At 44.4% G+C, this 14,671-nt stretch overlaps 2 protein-coding genes across 4 annotated transcripts; one reads left to right on the forward strand and one right to left on the reverse strand.

Moving 5' to 3' along the window:
* The first annotated feature begins 1,376 nt into the window (after positions 1 to 1,376).
* LOC114785895 (transcription elongation factor 1 homolog) lies at positions 1,377 to 4,919 on the forward strand. 3 transcript variants are annotated; one of them, XM_028972551.1, is made up of 4 exons: positions 1,377 to 1,459; positions 2,147 to 2,277; positions 3,581 to 3,651; positions 3,961 to 4,919. In XM_028972551.1, the coding sequence occupies exons 2-4, from the start codon at positions 2,162 to 2,164 to the stop codon at positions 4,023 to 4,025; spliced, it is 252 nt and encodes an 83-aa protein (XP_028828384.1). In that variant the 5' UTR covers positions 1,377 to 1,459; positions 2,147 to 2,161; the 3' UTR covers positions 4,026 to 4,919. The 3 variants fall into 3 exon arrangements, with proteins under 3 accessions (XP_028828384.1, XP_028828382.1, XP_028828383.1); XM_028972549.1 differs by having other exon boundaries at positions 1,403 to 1,581; positions 2,144 to 2,277; XM_028972550.1 differs by having other exon boundaries at positions 1,403 to 1,581.
* A 38-nt stretch (positions 4,920 to 4,957) lies between these two features.
* LOC114785905 (calponin-1-like) lies at positions 4,958 to 9,385 on the reverse strand. The gene is made up of 6 exons (XM_028972562.1): positions 9,268 to 9,385; positions 8,076 to 8,142; positions 7,557 to 7,694; positions 6,893 to 7,009; positions 6,182 to 6,328; positions 4,958 to 5,232 (listed from the first exon to the last, which is right to left on the reverse strand). Exons 1-6 carry the CDS (start codon positions 9,339 to 9,341, stop codon positions 4,996 to 4,998), a joined length of 780 nt encoding a protein of 259 aa, XP_028828395.1. The 5' UTR covers positions 9,342 to 9,385; the 3' UTR covers positions 4,958 to 4,995.
* Positions 9,386 to 14,671: the final 5,286 nt, after the last annotated feature.

The following is a 14,671-nucleotide window of genomic DNA, read 5'->3' on the forward strand; positions in this document are numbered from 1 at the left end:
TCCGGCGGGCCGAGAGCTGCTGCTTCAAAATACAGGCCGTAATCGGTGCTGGTTCGTTACGAATATACCAATTACGAAGTTCAACATTTCATTAGGGTGCTTGTAGCCTGGTGGGTAACACACTGACCTAATGACCAGAAGACCCAGGTTCAAATCCCGCTTACTACTATTGTGTCCCTGAGCAAGACACTTAACCCTGAGTGTCTCCGGGTACATCTGATAAATGGTGTAAATGTACATTTATTATTGGCACAAGTATTCAGAAAGCTTTAGAGATAAAAAAAAAATGAGCCACAGAATCTACGCTATTGCCTGCCAAAAAACTGAAGTGTGGGAAGATGTTGGTGACCAAACCAAAACTGGGTTCAATAACAAGCACACCAAGACCCACTTGTTCAAACCATTTAATATGCTTTTAATTTTTACATGCTTTCTTTTACCATCCTGGATCTGTTTTTCAAAGCAACACTAGATTGGACCATTGTTGTCCAGATACAGAGATTTCGTGATTACCAAACGGTGAAGCCTACCGGCTTTGTGAACCGGCAGATGAACGACACCAGTAGCCAGATATCCATGATGTTTGGAAGAAACAGAAAACACGACAATAATCAAACATGGTCCCTTATTCATACAGCCAGATTCTTATATCGAAACAGATATTTGTTTTCATTAAAATACAATGGCCACTAGATTTTTCTGTTTAGAGCTTAGACATTAAGTTTGAGTACAGAAATTTTACAGGGATTTTCTTTCACTTTACTCTCCCAAACGGCTACATGTCTTATTCATTTATTTTCACTGCCACTGTCCTAGTTCAACAATTGCTCAAAATTGAAATGAATTATTTATTCAAATTAAAATGTTATTTTTCACATACACAGTCATACATGGTATGAGATGCAGTGAAATGCTTCTGCGACTGCTATAGACCTCAGTATTGCAAATATTGCAAGTATACAGTGAACCAATATGCAAATAATTGCAAACATAACCAAATCTTAGACTTTTATGTGTATAAACATAAAATATGTGTAACATGTAGGGTGAAGGTGTGCAAATGTGTAAAGTGAAAGTAAAGTGAGCATTTGTGTACAATTCTGGGGGAGTCCAGTTTTACTGATCCCTTGTGTTTGGATACAGATTATCCTATTTTTCCCATCAAATGTATCAGACACAAACTTTTGAACAACAAAAAGTGAAGGATTTATCCAGTTTAAAACCGACATTGGATTAGATGGTTTGATCTTTTTTCCATTGAACAACCCATTTTCAAGGTTCAAACGAATCTGCATTTTTTTAACATCTAGGCCCAGGACATTGAAGGAAAGACCCACGAATGTCTTCTACGAAACAACGTGAAAGAATCGGAAGGACTTTTACTGTGAAGGGAACCGGAAGTTAAAGCCCGCCGAGCCGAGCCGATGTTGCTGCTTTAGCGGAGCTGCTCGCCTGTGAGGTGATTTTGTCGAACCTGCGTACGGAACGTGTCGTTGTTACACCGGCCGCCGCGTCTGGAAGTCTTCTCCTTCTCCTTCGTCGAAGTTCGGCCTTCTGTCCGAGTTTGGACTTCTGCTCGCAGTTTGTGGAGTTTTTTTCTTATTTGTGTTAAAACCGCCGCGGTTTAGTTACGTGGTGTCGCGTAGTTTACGGTCCGAACGCAACAACAGAGGACTATTCTTCTCTGTTTTCGTGTTTTTAGTGATGTTTTACTGCTTTTCAGGGTTTAAAGTAAAAATGTACATTTACAGCATTTACCAGACGCCCTTATCCAGAGCGACTTACAATCAGTAGTTACAGGGACAGTACCCCTGGAATAATTTAGGGTTAAGTGTCTTGCTCAGGTTCATAGGCGAGTGTCTAATCCACTAGGCCACTACCACCCTAAGGTAGTAAGTGGGATTTGAACCTGGGTCTTCTGGTTCATAGGCGAGTGTGTTACCCACTAGGCTACTTCCACCACCCATACTACCAAGTGTGAAACCCGAATCAGACTCTTAACTACGTTCAATTAATTTGTACGTGTTCTGTGTCGTATTTGAAAGTATAATCGCATCACTTCTTTTAAAAGAAAAAGGATTGCTGCCCTGCGATGGGCTGTTGCTCTGATGGGATATCTGACGCTCCTCCTGTCCTCTCTCAGCAGAAGGGGCAGACCGCCATGGGTCGGCGCAAGTCGAAGAGGAAGCCCCCGCCCAAGAAGAAGCTGACCGGCGACCTCGACTCTCAGTTCACCTGCCCGTTCTGCAACCACGAGAAGTCGTGCGACGTCAAGATGTACTCTCTCCATCTTCTAAAAACGTTCTACTTTGCCGCACAGTCATGGCCAAAAGTTTGCACAATGACACACATGCTGGTTTTCACAAAGTTTGCTGCGTCCGTGTTTTTTAGATTGATTTGTCAGTTGTATCTGGTGTATTGTAGTGTAATTACACAAGGTTTATACGGCTTTTATTGACAATCACGTCCTTTTTTTCCCCCAAGATGTCTGCAGCTCACCCTGACCTGCTGTCAAACAACGACCCGTTCCTTCATAATCATGGCGTGGAGTTTGTCAGAATTTGTGGGTTTTGTTTGTCCACTTGCCTCCTGACCGCAAGTTTTCAATTGGAGTTCTCAATAGTTCTCACTTTGGTCCTATGGCACGGCGCTTCCATCATGCTGGAAAAGGCATCGTTCTTCACCAAACTGGGCTTGGATGGTTTGGAGAAGTTGAGGATGTTCTTTATTCTTGGCTGTGTTTTGAGGCAAAGTTGTGAGTGAGCCCACACCCCTGGACGAGAAGCAAACCTCACACATGAATTTTCTCAGGATGCCTTACTGTTGGCACGAGACAGGACTGATGGTAGCGCTCAACTTTTCTGCTCCAGATGCCCCAAACAATCAGAAAAGAGCTTCATCAGAGAAACTGACTTGACACCAGTCCTCAGCAGTCCAATCCCTGTACTTTTTGCGGAGAAGTGGCCTCTTTGCTGCCCTTCTTGACACCAGGCCATCTTCCAAAAGTCTTCTCCTCACTGTGCGTACAGATGCCCTCACACCTGCCTGCTGCCATTCCTGAGCAAGCTGTGCACTGGTGGCACCTCGATCCCGGAGATGAATCATCTTTAGGAGATGGTCCTGGCGCTTGCTGGACTTTCTCGGTCTCCCTGAAGCCTTCTTCACTTCCCTTGAACTTCTCTCCTTGAATGATCCAATAAATGGTTGATCTTAGTTCCTTGCAGGTAACCACGGTTAACAGAGGAAGAACAATGATTTCAAGCGTCACCCTCGTTTTAAAGCATCCAACCTCAGCAGGTCCTTTTGTGGCAGGGCTGAAATGCAGTGGAAAAGTTTTTTTGGAATTAAGTTCATTTTCATGATCAATTCATCTGATCACTCTTCATAACATTCTGGAGTTTATGCAAATTGCCATAACAAAACCGAATCAGCAAACTTGGTGAAAAACAGTGTTTATGTCATTGACAACATATATAAATTCCTCTTATATGTTCGCTCACATGCTTGGCCATTAGATGCAATTCTGATTTCTGATTTGACCACTTTCCATGTTCACACAGCTTCTCTCTGGTTTCCGCAGGGAACGCAGCCGGAACACCGGGATAATATCCTGCACCGTGTGCTTGGAGGAGTTCCAGACCCCTATAACCTGTATCCTTTCACACACACACACACACACACACACACACACTGAGCTGCTATTGTTGTTTTGGTAGGTGGGGAATGTGTTGTAAATATATATATATATATATGTGTGTGTGTTTATATGTGTGTATATGTATGTATGTGTGTGTATATGTGTATGGAATGCTATGCAACTGCATTTAAATAATATGTTTGCAACATAAATACAAAATTATGTGAAAATTTACAGTCGGACCAGCTCACCGTCATTGTACCGGCGCTCATTTAATTGATTAAAATGTTTTGCTCTGGTCCCTCCTTGACCCAACATCCCAGACCTGTCTGAGCCTGTAGACGTGTACAGTGACTGGATAGATGCTTGTGAGGCCGCAAATCAGTAGCAGGCGCACGGTGGAAGGGTTTGTTTTGCAATGTGTGTGATAGAAAATTGACTACATATGCCCTTTTAGAGAATAAAATTCTTTTTCTTTTAATTACATTTTTATTTGTTTCATTTGTCTGTGGAACTGTTGCCCTCATTGTGATGATTCCTGTTTTCTGATGCGAATGGATGAATTATTATTTGGCCAGAAGTAATTTATAACGACGCAGCCAGTTTTCTTGCATTGGTGGTTTTTATTGCTTTTTTTTTTTGCTGATTATGATACAGGTTGTGTTCACATTTGTGTCGAGCGCATCATGTGAATGTGGAGGGCCGGTTTGAGAACATTAAACTGGAAGGGTACAACTGAGTGACGTTTGTTTGGTAAAATGATTCTGACAGTTATTATAGATTCAGATTCTTCATCGTACCGTCATGCATTTACTGTAAATCTCAGTAACAGGCAGAACACCACTGAAGGGTCCCAATAGTTGTCCTCAGAGACAAGTTACTACTGTATGGGTGACTTTATGATAGCCGAAGCATAAGCGACACAGACACTACTAAGAACAATCTACCACAATCATTTTGAAATATATGTGAACGTAAAAAAAATAGATAGAAAGCTTTGAGTAGCCTGCTGCTGTTTTAGTTGATTGAACACAAAATCAGTGTTTTAATGTTTCAAAAATGAATATACCTCAGCATTAACCATGTGATCTGCAACAAATGTGATATTTCTAGAACTTAAATGGAGTTTGGGAACAAAAAAAAAAATGTGCATTATTCCTATTCAAAATTTTTTTCTTACTACAGCTTATTCAAAATGGAAATTGTCTGCCTGAAATGCTTTATCCCTTTTTAAGACCATGACCCTGGAACTCTATTGCTGACAGTAAACAATAATGACTAATGACAGTGTTTTTGTCTTTTTTTTTTTTTTTCCCCTCAGTTGTTTCCTGTTCAAACAGAATGGACCTGTTTCTATGTTAGTCAGAAAATTGTTGATAGCCGTCAATGCAGTACGCCTCGTCGTACAGCTCTTCGGGGTTGACACAGTACTTCCTGTCGTAGACCTGCCGCGATAACCCCAGTGGGGTCATACCCCGTTGGGAGGCCACCTTGTTGGTGCCCATCTGCAGTGAGACTGTAGCGGTGTCACAAGACTGGAGGTCCACCTTCGTCTCCAGAACCTGACGTTTGGTTCCAGGGGCGGTCATCCCAGCCTAGTGATTAATAACATGGATAAGTTTTTAATTGTCATCACCATGTTAGATTAGGCAATCGGAACTCCTGGGCCACACCCTGGGTACACTGCTAGTTTGGAACTGACTAATCATTGTTCATGGGGGTGAAGGGCAGGGGTGAGAGGAGGCTGGTCCACCTACAGTACAGGCCAAAAGTTTGGACACACCTTCTCATTCAATGTGTTTTCTTTATTTTCACGACCATTTACGTTGGTAGATTCTCACTGAAGGCATCAAAACTATGAATGAACACATGTGGAGTTATGTACTTAACAAAACCTGGCCTCCACAGTCACCGGACCTGAACCCAATTCAGATGGTTTGGGGTGAGCTGGACCCCAACAAGTGCTAAACACCTCTGGGAACTCCTTCAAGACTGTTGGAAAAGCATTTCAGGTGACGACCTCTTGAAGCTCATCGAGAGAATGCCAAGAGTGTGTAAAGCAGTAATCAGAGCAAAGAAACTAGAATATAAAACATGTTTTCAGTTATTTCACCTTTTTTGTTAAGTACATAACTCCACATGTGTTCATTCATAGTTTTGATGGCTTCAGTGAAAATGTACCAATGTAAATGGTCATGAAAATAAGGTGTGTCCAACCTTTTGACCTGTACTGTCGCTGCAAACATCTGAAAGAAGTTTCTGAACTGGTTTCTAATAACTTTCTATTGCTGCTGAAGACGTTTATTAGGTGCCCTTATCCATAGCAACTTGCAATCAGTAGTGACAGGGACAGTCCCCCTGGAGACGCTCAGGGTTAAGTGTCGTGCTTAGGGACACAGTGGGGTTTGAAACTGTGACTTTGTTGTCCTCTGGTTCATAGGTGTGTCTACTACCCCTAGATGCCATTACATGGCCTGTTCCCCATGCACAATTGTTCAAAATTAGGTGCAACTGATAAAAAATAAAGCTCTACGTGGTCCTCACTTGGCTGGCTCCTTTATTGGTGCCCATCTGCAGGCTGATGGTGGACTGGTCCAGAGGATTGTCCAGACCGGCCTTGGGGTCATACAGATGTCGCCTGGTGCCATACGAGGTCATGCCCTTCTGGCTGGCACACTTGTTGGTACCCATCTGCAGAAGAGATGACATTACCAAGGTTTCTGCTTCCATGTCAGGCCAGCTGACTACAATAAAAACCCGCTGATAGGCTTTTAAATCAAACGCAGTCAGGGTTAATTATAACAGTGAACCATATGCAGTATGCTTTTGATGAATGTAATAAAATTTACCATAACTTGCATAAGCACATAAACAACAACTAAATGATAAACAGCCTGACCCGAGGTAGCAGAATATCTCGATATATAGCCATTAAACATGCACTCACGGCAAATATATTTGTACATTGCACAATAAAACACTTGTTATCTTAAGGACATGCATATTTGTCAGGGTGGGATTGTCAAAATCAGGGCCCCATCTAGAACGTAACTTCGGGTAGTTAGCACTCTTGCTAACCAGCTAGCAGCCTTGCCTTGCTCACATGAATTCCTCGCTGAAAACCCAGAAGTTGTTCTTGTTAAGATATTGGCAAGTGTGACCCACAAAGAGTCTTTTTAGTTAAACATGTAACTTGGTCTAAAGTGTCGGCCAGCGGCGAAGGTGGGTGCGGTAAAGAGGCCTGTTCTTGCAGACCTGCAGGCCGATGATGTTACGTCCCTCTTTAAGCTTGTCAGGGGCGAACCTTCGCTGCTGCTTCTCTGCATACTTCACCCCTATGTCAGCTCTGGTGTTGACACCTTTTGTTTTTGCCTGAAGAAATAAGAGAAATTGGAATAATAATAACAGGCATGCATTTCATAAGCTAGTGTTACTTTAGTTAATAACATGGTTAGCAACTGGGCTTTTTTTATACTCCGAGCCTCCAGTACTGCTCGCCTGGTCCCTCCATCTCTGAAGGTAAAAGGAAAACATTCATCTAGACTCTTCTCCATCTTGGCCCCTCGGTGGTGGAATGAACTTCCCCTCGAGGTCAGAACAGCTCAGTCACTGAGAACTTTCAAATGGCAGCTCAAGACCTTCCTCTTTAGAGAATATTTAGATGAACTTGTAACCTTCTTATTGTCTGACTTATGTATAGAAACTACAACAGCATGAATAAAAAGATGTATTCATAGTTGGGGGTCCTAGTGAACCAGAATTGATCACTTCATCGATGGTAACTTGAAAGCACGTTGTAAGTCGCTCTGGATAAGTCGTAAATCTAAACGTAAATGTAGGAAAACGCATTCTGAAAGGTGTGCTGGTGAAATTAAAGCCCTCGGGCGGTGAAATCCCCCATAAAACTAGCTAGACTCACCATTCCAGCCAGGGCTATCAGTGTGCTCTGCACCTGGGTGTGGTTGACATTCTCAAACAAGTCATTGGCCTCAAAGATGTCATGTGGCTTCACGCCATAATCCTGGATGGCTCGGACAAAGTTGCCAATGTTCTCCAACTTTGGTACAGAGAGAGGAAAAGGCAAAGAGTCCACATAAGGTCATCACAGTAGGTCATAAATCCACCATACCTCTTAGTAGCATCCAGGATGGCCACCATTAACAATTTTAGGTTATGAAACTACTCAAAAATGGAAAGACCCGCCCCGCTGGACGAAATAGTTTTGTTCTAGAAGTTTGTTTTCCAAATCCTGTCCTCCCTGACACGGTGGCCACCATCGTTGCTGCCTTCATTTACATTCATTGCGGGCAAGAGGTCAGCGAAATGATGTCACAGCTACGGTCCTCTACTGTCCTCTACGTTGCTCGTTTACATATCTTTGTCCAGAGGAGGGGATTTGTTTGGTATCTGGCCATGTTCGTGCAAATTCGCTTCCTACCTGGTGCCAGTTCTGTGTGGAGTTGTTTATCTTCTTCACGGAGCCCGGCTGCAGCTTGTTGATGAGTCTGAGGCGGGAGGGAGAACGAGGTTGTATGGTGAATATGCATGAGGAAGAACATCCTGTGTTGTGTGTAATAATCCACTCCAGGCCACGTGCTACGGAGACTTTGTCGCCCCGAAGGTGCGAGCGGTTCTGCAGCGCAATCAAATACATCCAAATTCAAAAGAATGATGCAAATAACAAATGTTCCACCAAGTCGGTTATAGCTTGTTTTAAAGCACCTCTGCATCAATACAGAGGTGTAGAGCAGAGGCCACCAGACAAGCACAGCTTAGATATTTCCACGTTCCAGCACACCGGGACTAAAAGGACTGATGTAAGTAATTCTGGACAAGAGCATCTGCTATGTGCCATAAATGTGAATGTTATTTAAATGACCCATTTCAAGAACTGGATGGTACCGGGTAGAGTGGATGAATCGTGTGGTAAATGAGGGTAAACGCAAGGGCCCTCCAGGACCACGATCGATGGCTCCTTTTGCAGGTCTTTGTCATCATAGCATGTGATGTCATAATATGAAGTGAAGTGATTGTCATTGTGAAACAGTGCAGCACAGCACATGGTGACACAACGAAATGTGTCCTCTGCTTTTAACCATCACCCTTGGTGAGCAGTGGGCAGCCATGACAGGCGCCCGGGGAGCAGTGTGTGGGGACGGCGCTTTGCTCAGTGGCACCCTAGTGGCACCTTGGTGGATCGGGATTCAACCTTCTGATTACGGGGCCGCTAGGCCACCGCTGCCCTGCATAATATGCATGCTCATTCCCAACATTAGCTGCACATTTTCATTAGCTGCACATTTTCATCTATGGATAGAATTGAAGGAGATGAAATGAACATGGTTCTTGATGAGTGAGAGAAGGATTGTTTAGTTTGTTGAACCTGGTGGGTTCGACCCCCACCTATCAACCAGAAAAACAGGTTCAAACCCCACTCACTACCATCGTGTTCCTGAGCAAGACACTTAACCCTGAGTGTCTCCAGGGGGGACAGTCCCTGTCACTACGGATTGTAAGTCGCTCTGGATAAGGGCATCTGGTAAATGCTGTAAATGTAAAAATGTCTTAATGGTTAACTGTAGAAGATAAAGTTGTGGTTGAACTTTGACATTTGCTTTTGGGACACTTACTCGCACAAGACGACGCCATCCTTCAGGCTCTCCATGAAGTTGTCGCCGATGCGGCGGCCCGTCACTTCCTGCATCCACAGCCGCAGCTGCTCCTCCTTGACGGGGTCGTACTTCTGGGCCAGCTGGAAGGGTCAAAGGGCATAAATGAGAGTGTGAACCCATTCTCATCTGCTGCAGGCATCTTCAGACCCTTCATGGTGCATGTGTTTCCTCTCCATCGCTGCGATGACTGCACCCCACTCACCACCGTCAAACCTGGAGCTTCACGCCACTCTGCTCAAACATCACCATCTGAGCTGAGGATGTGGAGAGATTACCTTCTTCTCCCCCCCCGTCTCCTTTTAAGACATGAGGGAGAAGAAAGCAGAAGAGGAGCGGAGAGGAGCCAACAGCGATTCCAGAAGGAGCGGCAGCCTCCACCACACCAAACTAGGCAGAAAGCGTCACACACTCCACCCCGCCCACGGTCCCATCTCCTTTTACACGCATGCAGGAGCGATGTGGACGTCGGCCATCCGTCATGACAATTAACGGCGTGTTGGCGGCATCTCGCCACGGCCGAGTATGTAAACCTGCGTGCGCGCATGAAGGGGAGCGCGGCGCGGCGCGGCCTCCATCCCCTCGATCGGCCTGTTTACAGGATTCCTTCACTCGGTGGCTGGAGCGCGCCGATGGAGGGAGAGAGCCATCAGAACGCCGGGCGCGCCCACGTCCTGCTCTTTAGTGGAGTGATTGTCACTTGCGATACACAGCAGCACAGCACATGGTGCACACAGTGAAATGTGTCCTCTGCATTTAACCCATCACTCTTGGTGACCAGTGGGCAGCCATGACAGGCGCCCGGGGAGCAGTGTGTGGGGACAGTGCTTTGCTCAGTGGCACCTTGGCGGATCGGGATTCGAACCGGCAACCTTCTGATTACTCGCATTATATTTCTTATTTACTCGCTTGCTCCTTTTGACTTACGCAGGACTGACTGTTCTTCTCACCCCAGAGGGAGGCTTCAGAGCCCATAAAAGGAGCTGGACTCCTGGGTGGAGGCACCTGCTGGCCTGAACCCTGCAGGACCTTGCAGTACATCACACGATACATCCCACGTAACCGTATATCACGTCCAAGTTCTCCGAACATTCTGTATACAGCACGCTGACGGGAAATATGGTTCCACATCTGCGTCATACATGGACCAACCCTCATCCCAACACCACCATAACATTACTGATGGTCTTCCAAGATCAACAAGCAGCACAGATATATCAAATGCACAGGAACTACACAGAACATATTTTAATGGAAATTAATTCAGAGGAGCCGCAGATTCTGATTAGAACCATCAGGAAGCAACAGTGTGTCTAATGAGACCAGGGATGGTGACCCCTGTGTTAGGGCATCATATATGGAGGCTCTCCATTTTTGTTCCATCAGCAATGGACCAATTTCTTGATGCTCATCAGGCCTTCAAATTTATGAGGAATTATCTACTAGGGTGGTAGCAGCCTAGTGAGTAACACACACGCCTATGAACCAGAAGACCCAGGTTCGAACTCCACTCACTACCATTGTGTCCCTGAGCAAGACACTTAACCCTGAGTGTCTCCAGGGGGGGACTGTCCCTGTAACAACTGATTGTAAGTCGCTCTGGATAAGGCATCTGATAAATGCTAAAAATGTAAAACGTAAATCTTCATCAGGTTTAGACGTGGTCTACTGAGTTTTGATGCTCTCTGTAGGAATCTCATGGATAGGTTTTCTGTTGGTTTTTCTATTCCTGTGATAGTAGATTAGTGTGTAATACACTCGCTTATGAACCAGAAGATCACAAAGTCACAGGTCACACCCCACTTATGACCACTGTGTCCCTGAGCAAGACACTTATCTGTGAGTGTCTCCAGGGGGGACTGTACCTGTAACTACTGATTTTACGTTGTCTTGCTGAATGGCATAAATGGTCTGATATTAGAAAATGTGACTCAGCTTCAGAGCCTCCTTCATCACGTCTCGACTCTCGCCTTGTGCGGCGTAGATCGCCTCGGAAGGAAAGTCGAGATTGTGAGGTGGGGGCTGGGGGATGGCGAAGGGACGAGAGGAAGACAGGCAGGCCTGGCTTTTTGGCAGCAGCGGTCCACGCCTCGGCTCTGAGAGCCGGCGGAGGGATGTGCTGTAAATATTTATCTTCTCGGCCAACCAATGAGGCTCTGCTGCTATGTGACATTTCATCCGTCATATTCATTTTCCGAGTGACGCGGTGCAGTGACGCCGCATCACCCACTGTAAACAGCAGCCCCGAAGGAATTAGGATTTAAAAGGGCGAGGATCTGTGTGGGATTATGTTTTAAAAAGTTCGGAGAACCGTGCATTCTGTGACATTAATCAGCAGATTTTGATTGACATTTTTTATGACATAAAGATTAGGCAGGATTAGGCCATTTTTTAATTTTGGTCCTCTTGGTGAAGGGTCCTGACCCATAGATACACAACTTCAGAATCTATGAATCCTCCTCATTTAAGATGAACATCATTAGAATTCTGTATTCTGATGTGAGAATGCAAGAATTATTTCTACACGGACAGTAATGTGTCCCATCATACCTTGTTCCTGACTTCTGCAGACAGTCCGAAAGTCGGCCCTTTGCTGAAATGAGTGTTCATGGTGTCCTCCACTGTCTGCAGGTTCCTCGGCGCTCGTATCCTTTGCGTTCCACTGAAACAGCGGCCCAGAAGTAATCCACGCACATCCCTCCCGACCTTTTTAAAACGTCGTGCCGTCTGTGTATGTTCAGCGGCGCGTCTGATTGGCCCAGGCCTCTGGCCAGCGGTGACGGAGACGCTCTGTGTCCTTCTGTGCTAGTGAGGTCACCCTGATGGTATTACTCCAGACTCATCCCATTCCTGCTAACCTGGTGCGTGTGACAAATGGCTCCGCGTTCGTAAAACTATTGTAAACAACAGCATTTTTATGGCTGCAAGTATGCATGTATGGCCGCAAATAAAAATCCTAAAAAAGAATTTCAAACACAGAGCTGTAGGCTGATTTGCAAAGGAAAATAGTTCAGATGAATTTTATCAGTCCACTCATTTTCATGTTTTACCCTGAAAATGATCCTCATGATGTATAATTATATATACAGCATGTATACCATATAATAACATTTTCAAATCTGGAATTTTTATTTCCTAATTAGCATCGCTTTTTGGTACCTTACACTCTAGAGTTTAAAGTTCATGTCCAGTGACCAAAGTGGGACACACGACGTGGGACACTGGGACACAAAAACGGACACTTTCACTCATGTGCTGATGGAGTGCAGAGCCTTCATTGGCCAATCAGAGTGGCCGATTCATGAGCGTGCGTCATCAGTGGTTCGCCGGTGAAGCCACTCTCCCTGCTTTTAATAAATTGTGTGTGTGTACCTGTGTGTGTGATCTCAGTAGCCGAAAGCGAAAGGAATGGCGTGACGGTGTTCCTGCGCTACCCTCTCATGTCACTGCTGTGTGTCAGGAGGTGTGACATTTAAATAAAGAGACAGAGAGAAGGAGGCCTATAATGTTGTATGATCATTTTTAATTATTTATATCTATTCTGTTAAATAAAAACCTGTTTTTGTCATTGGCTTTTAATCCTTACAAAATATGTGTCTATGGGGTTTAATTATGTTAATTAAGCAACATTCCAGTAGTTCTACTTTTTAAATGTGATTTATTTCTAAATTTGACGTGATTTAAGATATTTGTATTTTTTAATAGTGCAAATTTGTGCTCATTCCCTGGCAATCACATCCAGCTCTAGACAGCATCTAGAATCTCTAGCTCTATAGCACTATATTGTTGCCATCGCATACTGTACGTGTCCAGATGCGTAAAAAATATGATGGAAAAGCAGTAAAGATTGTTCTGGGTAATGGCATGTGACTATATGGTGACGTGGTGTCTTTATCCCTGAAGGTGTGAATATAACCAACAGACATCATTCTAGAACAGGGACCCCGCCCTCATCACATAACCCCCTCATAGAACAGAATGTACATGTGAAAATGTTAATGAAAGTGAAGTGTGTGTGTGGAAGCTCAGAGTGAGAGCGGGACAGGAGGAATGTTACGACTTTATTTGGGCATTGCGGAGGCAGCACAGCCAATCTGCTGTCCGGAACCGAAAAACCGCGGCCTAGAGCTGCCTGACGTCCCACTGCACGGAACTTACATCTGACTTGTTAAACCCCATCGTCCATCTGAGATCAGCACAGCACATCACACCCCATGACACACAAAGTGAGGAACAGCAAACCATGGCCTAGCTCGTTCTCCTCAGGATCTCATTACGTCACTCAGCGCCACCCAGTGGCAGCTCCCCCCCTTCCCCACACTAGCACTCACACACCATCCAGTCTAAATCTGAATTTCTAACACCTTCGGCAGACAGCGTGACCATTTAACACCACTCGAGTAAACCGTTACTGCAGCCATTCGTTATTTAAACTGCTAATACTTCCGATTTATTGGACCTTTTATTACACATATGCGCTCTTGTTAGTCCACATGGCACTTACTTAGTCCAGCATGGAGTCCAACTAGTCCGATTCATTCTGTTAATTAAAATACATTTCCATTTCATTTCGTTATTTTTACTGCATTTTTGCTGTAATTACTGTTCACTGATGCCTTTAAATCTAAATTTAGGTGACAGTAATTGATTTTATCTGATGTATTAATGAATATAAATAGATTTAAATAAATGATACATCACAAATGTTAAATCATCCATGTTTTTCCACTGGAGGGCGACTCCTTCTTTGGACCTCGGAGCTCATAATATAGAGCAGAGAAAAGGGTGAAACTGTGTTTTCGGGACCTCATACACATTTCACAGCACATTTCATACATGTTTGATCAAACAAATCTAAACATGAAAGCAACAACTCATGCCATTCAACTTGGAAATCTATCACCACCAGAGGGCGACAGAGAACGCTGGCTGTCCCTGGCGATGAGAACTGATGTCTAGTCTGTCGTTCGGGCCTGATCTGCTGGTAGTGTCCTCACACATTGAAGAGCTTGAAGAGTCTAAATATTTAAGACCACATCTTTAACGCAAAAGCTTCATTCTGCAGCGTATCATTAGAAGATGCTTCACCCATCTTCATAAGTTTCACATTTTGGAGTACGCCACTCGTACGCCACAGCATATGAAAATCAGATGTGTTTTGCCTGCGCCCCAAAAAAAACGAGTATATATTTTTAAACTGAACACGAATTGCTAATATGACCGGCATGTTAATATGGCCAGCAAGTCAGAAGAATTTCCACGATTTTATGTTATCTAAATAAAATTAAATAGTGTGGTTTGGATGGGAGTGCTGTTTGCGTTCAGTGACTTGATATTGTCTGGAATGGCACCCTGTCGTCTGATG

Source organism: Denticeps clupeoides, chromosome 3 (assembly GCF_900700375.1).
Source record: "Denticeps clupeoides chromosome 3, fDenClu1.1, whole genome shotgun sequence".
Lineage (NCBI taxonomy): Eukaryota > Metazoa > Chordata > Actinopteri > Clupeiformes > Denticipitidae > Denticeps > Denticeps clupeoides.